The sequence below is a fragment of the Vidua macroura genome, chromosome 26 (assembly GCF_024509145.1).
Source record: "Vidua macroura isolate BioBank_ID:100142 chromosome 26, ASM2450914v1, whole genome shotgun sequence".
Classification (NCBI taxonomy): domain Eukaryota; kingdom Metazoa; phylum Chordata; class Aves; order Passeriformes; family Viduidae; genus Vidua; species Vidua macroura.
In genome coordinates this window covers 3790775-3798404 of record NC_071596.1, presented here as the reverse complement: position 1 = coordinate 3798404, position 7630 = coordinate 3790775, and the positions used below count along the sequence as shown (strand labels likewise).

Genomic DNA, 7630 nt, shown 5'->3' with positions numbered 1-7630 from the left:
CAAAGGAAGCCTTGGGGGTCAAGCTCTTTGCCCCAGCTGGTCTCATTCAACCAACTGAACATCAGGAAGTCACTTAAGGGCGTTTGAAGAGACATAAAACCAGACAAACTCCTCAGGTGCTGGAGGGCGCCTGCCGGCTCCTGTGGCATCACCGTGACACCACGACTGAGCAGCTGTCCCGAGGGTCCCGCCACTCCCGGGTGACCCGGCCGCGGTCACACCTCTGGTCCCTGCTCCCCTCAGCTCCCAGACCGCCCCGGCTCGGGCTCTTTCCTCCCCGTTGCTGGTCGGTTCGGCCCACGCCCAAGGCTCGGGAACGAGCGGCTGCTGACGGGAAGAGCAGGTTGCACCATCTGCCCGCTCTGTCCCGTTACAGCACCTGGGCACTTCCATGGGGCTCCACTGGGGAAACCCCCGGGCAGCGCCCGCCGAGCGGGGCGGGGTCCGCACCGGGACCCCCGTCAGCGCTGGCGGAGCAGGGTCCGGGTCTCAGAGGGGTCAGTACTGGGACCCCCGTTAGCGCTTGCAGAGTGGGGTCGGTACCGGGGTCCCGGCGGGTCCGTACCGGACCCCGGTCAGCGCTAGCGGAGGGGGCCGGTACCGGGGTCCCGGCGGGTCCGTACCGGACCCCGGTCAGCGCTAGCGGAGGGGGCCGGTACCGGGGTCCCGGCGGGTCCGTACCGGACCCCGGTCAGCGCTAGCGGAGGGGGCCGGTACCGGGGTCCCGGCGGGTCCGTACCGGACCCCGCGGGCGCTGCCCGGGAGCCCCCTAGCGGGGGCGGGCGGAGGGGCACGGACCGCAGCGCGGTTGGGGTCGAACGGGACTTTGAAGCCCACCCGGTGCCATCCCCCGCCCCGCGCAGGGACTCCACACCGGCCCCGGGTGCTCCGAGGCCCACCCGGTGGGACCCCGGTGCTCCCCCAGTCGCAGCCCCCGGAAGGCTCCAGCCCCAGCCCCGCATTCCAACCACGGGGGCTCCTCTGAAACACCGGAGCAAAACCAGTGGAGCAGGTGGACAGAACAGGCCTGGAAGACCGGGGGAGTATAACAACTCTTTAATAAATTAGCAAAATAAACAGCATTTATATATATATTTATATTCCATTGCTGCATCTCCATGGATCACAGGAGTTAAACCAATGTTGATTCCCAAGTCCCACCGCAACACTGATCCAGAGGCCTCAGTTCAGGTACCCCCAAGGCAATGCTCAGCCTAGTGGTACTTAAAAACCTAAAACCACTGAGAAATAAAACAGCTTTTTCATAAGGATGAGACACAGCTCTCAAGGGGCAAAGTGAATTATCGGGTGATTTCACCTGGCTGGCTCCAGGCGGAAGTGATTAAAAAGATACTGATCCAATTTTTTTCCCTCTTAAGAAAAAAAATTGTTCCTCCACCCCACAGGGAGGAGGAGGAAGAAGCTGATCTATTGCATGGGAGGATTATCAGTTTAACAGTAAACCAGATTGATTTGCAGGGTTCACATGTCTGATTGTTGCGATGGCCAAGGGTGGAACTGATTGAGTATTTAGGTCGTGCATCAGCTGGTTGTGATCAGGGCCGGCCCCCAAGCCGGGGGTCCCTCAGTCCTCATCCCGGACGTACTGCCCGGCCTCCCAGCGCTGGGCCATGATGCTCTTGTGGCGAAACACTCGGGTGCTTTCCACCACCTGCAGAGACCAGAACGTGCAGGATCTTTATAAAGAAGAGAACTTTCATAACAATCTGGTTTGCAGAGCTGCCCCCCCTCCTCCCGCCAGCTCCCCAGCCTGTTTTGCCTGACTCAGTGTCCACCCAAGTGGGCCCCATGGCCCCGTGGGAGCCAGGACCATCCTGTCCACCCCTGTCCATCCCACAAGCCTCCAGGAGTGAGGGGAGCCGGGGAATGCGGGAGGTGTCAGGGCAGCCCCCGCGTTCATGAAGGGCTTTACCTCTGTGTTGACCTTGTCAACGGGTTCAATGCCTGCGTACTGTGGAAAGAGGAAAACACGATTAGATAATGGCAGCCTGGCAGGGGAATATCCAGAGGCTGCTGGATCTGGCTCCCAACAGGGGCACAGGAGAAGCAAGGGAAGGCAGCACATGCAGCCAAGCCCTCCCTGGGGTTGGGGGAACATCTCAGGCCAGGATCCCCCACAGGAGGAAGCTGCTGCTCCTCTCCAGTCCCACCCAGTGCTGGCAGTTCTAAACAGCAGGCACTGCCTGGGGGGCTCACATGGTCCCTTGATGGTGCTACCACTGCTGGATCTCCCACCGAGCTGAGCAGCTGGATCTCCAGCTCCAGGTGGGAGTCAGGAACAGCCACCTCCAGCCCCAGAGCCACCAGTATTCCCCCAGGCTCAAGCCCCCCAACCACTTGGCACAAGCAGGGTGGGCATGTTCACCTTTCCATCCTCCTTCACCCTCCTCCTCCGCTCCTCAAAGGGGCTGGAACATGACGAGTCAGGGGTGAGGGTCTCTGCACTGCCCTGGGAGGAACTGGTCACTCTCAGTGGGGTGAAGGATGAGATCAGCCCCAGGATCCCCGTCTGGTGTGAGGCAGGAGAGGAGGCAGGAGACTCGGACATTGAGTAGTTGCCACTGGCACCTGAAGCAGCTTTGAGAGAAAGAGCATTGGGGTGGGGGGGGGGTGACCTCAGTTCCACTCCCAGGGGGTGGAGACCCACAGGAGAGTCAGGCCCCTGCCCCAAACCTGCCTCCATAGCAGGTCCAGCAGGTTTGGTCATAGCTGGGACCCCATGCCTGGGGCCCAGCCAGGGACTGCAGGAACAAGGGGTAAAATGCATTAGCTGGGCCCTTCCAGCCCTGTTTGCTGCTGTAATGTGACACAAACTCATTGAGACCTGAGCAGCTCTGGAATTCTGCATAGCCTATTCCTCCTCAGCAGCAGTTCTGCTGACTCCAGTGTGCTGGTATCAAGTTCTCCCAGGACAATTTGCTACCAGCACACAGGAATCCTTACAGGCTTCCTGTAATGCCACCAAATCATTTCTCTGTCCCTCTGCTCCCTTACCAGAGCTGTGCCGAGAGCGAGAGCCCTCCTGGGGAACAGCATTGCTGTAGGTGTCCATCAGCCGCCGCCGCTGCTCCTGGAGCTCCTCTTCCCTCTGCAGGTCACTCCGGATCTCCTCCTCGATCAGCGCCGATGTCTGCGGCTTCCATGTCCGCAGCCGGTACTGCTCCTCCCGGCCGTCCTCCCTCCGCAGCGGGCTCTGTGTCCCCATGTCCTCCACGAAGGACACCTTGGGCTTCCAGAAGGAGAGGCTCAAGTACTCTCTGGGCAGGACAGCAGTGCTGGCGGGGCTCGGGGTGGAGCCGGGAAGCTTTCCTCCCCAGGAATCCTCGCTCCCCCATTTGCTGGCGCTGGCGGAAACGTGCTGGGACACCAAGGGCTGCTCCCGGCTCCTCTCGCTGGCGGCGAAGCGCGGCTGGGACAGCTGGAAGTGGGCGATGCTCGCTGTGTAGCTGGGAATGCTTCTCCCAGCCGTGGTGTCTTCTGCGGGGCTGGGGCTCGAGGGCTGCTCCACCACAAACTCTTTAACCCAGCTCCTCCTCTCCTCTGCCCATTTCAGGGGCTTCTGTGGGGGGGCTTCCTCCTGCTCGAACACCCTCCTGCGCTCCTCCAGCTCCTGCTGCGTCCCCCTGTCATACGTCCCCAGCAGCCTCCCCTGCCTCTTCAGATCTTCCTCACGCTTTGTTTCCTGTTCAATTTCCCTCTGGACGTAAAGGGAAGCGCGGCCTCTGTCCTTCCCTTTCCTGCCTGGGCCGGGAGACATGTGAATGTTGAGGACAGGCTTGGTCTGGATCTCTACCAGCTCGCTGCTGGAGGTCAGCCGCTGGATCCCCCTTTCCTTCCAGAGGTTCTCCTCCCTTTCCATCGCCATGCGGATCTCCCGCTCGATGGGTGTCTCGTTGCCGACCCTCGTCTCCTTGCCCATCCCATTGCTGCTGGCCCTCAGATCCACATTGAAGGTCTCGTTGGAGGTGCTTCCATCGCTGGCGTAGCCCGCAGTGGCTTCATTATACATCTCACCCAAGCCAGAGTCCAGGTCTTCTCTGGACCATGCTTTGGTCAGGATGGATGTCTTCCCAATGGGATATGACCTTTCTGTGTGAGCTTTTCTGGGAGCATAAACCTCCTCTCTCTCGGGTGTCTTGTATGAGGACACACCATCAACCTGGTAAACGCTCTTGTCTGTCCTGCTCTGGCTTGATGCACTGGCACTGCCGTAGTCTCTTGTACCCTTTGTGGCCAAATCAGGGCTGTACCACTCTTCTCTGGAGACTTTTGTCACTGACTCAGGCCTTGGGGACATGGCCTGCTGTCCTGGGCTGAAAAATGAGCCCGGGTTGGTCTTCTCCAGCATCAGGAACTGCTGCCGAGCCGCAGAGAAGTTGATCTGCTCTGTGTCAATATTCTCAGGGTCAACAGGCGTTGCAGCCCTGCCTGGGGAAGGTTTGTCAAACCAGATGGCAAAGCTGGTGGGGACACTGCCTGTGTGCCTGCCTTCACCTTGGCTGCCCACACCCGTGCTGATGGAGCCCAGCTCATCCATGGAGCTCCACCTCTCCGCGATGGTGGAGCTTTTCCTCATCACCTGGCTCCGGATGACCTCTTTCCTCTCATCTTCGAGCTCCCTGGCTTTCTCAGGTGAGATGTTGGGTGGAGGGACCCTGTACAGGTCTTGCTCCTCATCATCATAGAGTTTTGAGGGTTTCCTCTCACCCTTGTAAGCCCGGAGGTCGTACAGGCTTCCTGATCTCACCACCTCTAGCTTGGACTCCCTGTCCGGGGACGGGGTCCAGACATCTCTTCCACCCTCCAGGAAATAGGAGGGTGACTGGGACCTCCTCTTCCAGCTGTAGCCATTTTCCACCCTCTGGGTGCTGTGCTGAGCGGAGCCAAACACATCATCATCGCTGTTGGCCCTCAGATCTGCCAGCGAGTCGTGCCTCTGCGAGGCCTGTGGGAGCTGGAACACAAGGTGCCTGGTGACCCTGTCCATCTCCTGGGAAGAGTCACTCCTGTGCCAACCTTGTCCCAGACAGGGGCCACTGCTCAGTTTTGAGGTCACCCTCAGAGTCCCAGTTCAGCAGAGGCCAAGGGTCTTGACCTGCCTGGCCCTGCAAGCAGGAAGGGAGAGCAGCCATTAAGAACAGCAGAAGGAGCAGAGGTTGAGATGCAGCCCCTCTCCCAGCCTGCTACCACTGTCCTCAGCGTGGGACAGAAACTGCCACACCAGCCTGCCCCATGTGGGACAGGAGCAGCCAGAGCACAAAGCACCATTCCCAACAGGAACTGCCACAGAGCCCAGAAGTCCACCCCACCTCTGTCCCCCAGCCTGGCCGGGTTCTGAGGGAGCACAGCCAAACCTGCCCAGGCAGTCAGTGCTGCCTGCACCGCCAAAGGCAGCAAGACCTCAGCCACAAGCTCCTGGTGACACCACATCCAGCTGGGCACCGCTCCGGGCACGGACAGCCTCGGGCCTCTCCACGTGCACAGGGCAGGGAGGGACCTCCAGTCCCGGGCAGCACCGGCAGGAGAGGCGGTGCCAGTGCCTGGGCCACTCCTGCATGGAATATCTTCTTGTGCCGTTTACAGAAAGGAGCCTCCAAATAGCCCTGCTCTAGAAACAGTGGGGTCATAAAAACAGTTTCATGGCTCATAAAACGAGGGGACTTTAACCCCCCTGGCACACAGGGCAGGAGTGAACAGCCCCAACCTCGGGGTCAATCCTCCAGAGCCGGCTGGAACAGCGGATGCCAGACAGGGAGGGGCAGCACGGGTGGGTCCCCCATGAGACAGCAGCTGCCACCCCATCGCAGATGCCATCCCTGGCTCCAGAACTGGTGACACACATGTCACCTGCAGACAAGCTGGATGTGCCCGGAGCCAGCACCACGTCCTGTGCCACTATTTGCCAAGATTTAGCCACGGCTTTTCCGTCACCTGTCACTCCTGTGAGCCCTAGCAGGTCAGGGTGTGTCACTGCTGGGCACCGCTCCCAGGCACTCACGGCCTCCTGGGAGCATGCAGCAAAATTGGAGCAAGGCCACGGTGACAGCAGGGGCAGCCCAGAGCCTGGGGCCACGGTCCTGGCAAGCACAGCTCAGGATGAGGCTGGCCCAGGTGGAGGCAGGTGCCCGATGTTGGTGTTCCCTGCATCCGGAGCATCCTGGCTCATCCCCGGGATCATGAGCACTCTGTGCCTGCCTCCTTCCTGCAGCGATTCTGGTGACCTCCAGCCCTCCCGGGATGCACCATCCTCCCACAAAGCAAGCAGGGCTGGGCCCCAACCAGGAGCTTTTTAAACCTTTCCTGGGGCAGGAGCACGTGGCTCTCATTAGCTGGGACATCCTGGCCAGTCCCAGGGGATGCCCCACCGCTGGAACTGCTGCCCAGCCCTGTGCCCAGCCCTGGTGGCTCAGCCTCTCTTCCTGAAGCTGTGCCCAGCTGAAATTACCTTTTAATTCCCCTGCTGTGATTCACTCTTGCTCTTTTATTGCCCCCAGTGACGAAGATAATGAAAACCATCTGCCCACGCCTCTTACCATATTTGGGGGGGGACGAAATCCCGGCTCGAAGGGGACCCCCTCACCGGGGAGCGCTGGCAGCCGGCACAGGAGGGGAGCAGGGACACAGAAACCAGCTGGGCTGTTATCAGGGCTCCCTGCCGGCTCCACGCAAGCGGAACGGCCCCTCCCAGAGCTGCACCCAAAACATTCTACCTCCCTCAGCTCCGTCTGGTGCTGTGGGACTGCAGGGGCTCAGGGCTCCTGGGCTTGCCTCCCCCATGCTGGGCTGCCCCCGGCCCAGCCAAACACCGTGGGAGGTGCTGGGCAGAGCAGATGACATTGCCACCAGTCTGGCTTGGAACCCCCACCATAAGGAGACATCTGGGGCGCCTTCCAGGGTCCCCCCATCTTGGGGGGTCTGCATAGGGCTACAGAGCTGCAGTGCCCCCGCCCTGTGCCCACCCTGAGCCATGGGCTGCCCCCAGACCAGCTGATGCACAAAAACATCCCAGCACGTGTCCAGTGTCCCTGAGCTGCCCACCCCAGACAGCGCCAGCCCTCACTGCACACCCTCACTGCCACCATCCCTGCGCAGGCACCCCTCCCTCCGAGGCCAGGGGGACACAGCGTCCCCCCCGTGCCTGGTGCTGCCCTCGCCCCCGACCACGCTGCACTTACTGTCCATGGAGCTGGCAGGGCAGGGGTCCCCATGCTCCGGGGAGGCCACACGGGGCACGCAGCTGAGCTGTGTCTGCCGGGGCGTGCCCGAGGTGGCAGCGGTGGGGTGTGGGGGGTGCAGGAGGGTGGCTGCGAGGCCCTGATAAGCTCCACACCAGGGAGCTGTGGGGAATTCCAAGAACCACGTTGGGCTCAGTGTGCTCTCCCCAAATTCCTGTGCTGCCGTCACCCTGCTGCAGCTGGTCCCATGCCCGGGGGGCTGCCCTTGGCCCCGACCCGTGGGACTCGCTCTTGCCCCGATGCACCAACGTGCCAATGCACCAACGTGCCTCAATCCACCGGCACGGTGGTGTGGCCGTGCAGCCACAGACCTTGCTCCAGGCGCTTTGTGCCCCTCCATGAACGGCACAGAGGAGCCCTGAAGCCTCAGCCAG

The 7630-nt window shown here is 61.2% G+C and overlaps 1 protein-coding gene across 1 annotated transcript; it reads right to left on the bottom strand.

Annotated features, from left to right (window-relative positions):
* Positions 1-1040: 1040 nt before the first annotated feature.
* MISP (mitotic spindle positioning) lies at positions 1041-7218 on the bottom strand. The gene is given in 6 exon segments (XM_053999219.1): positions 1041-1672; positions 1934-1972; positions 2387-2598; positions 3016-5080; positions 5083-5126; positions 7197-7218. Coding segments are annotated over 6 exon segments (2454 nt in total). The 5' UTR covers positions 7204-7218; the 3' UTR covers positions 1041-1585.
* Between the last annotated feature and the right edge of the window lie 412 nt (positions 7219-7630).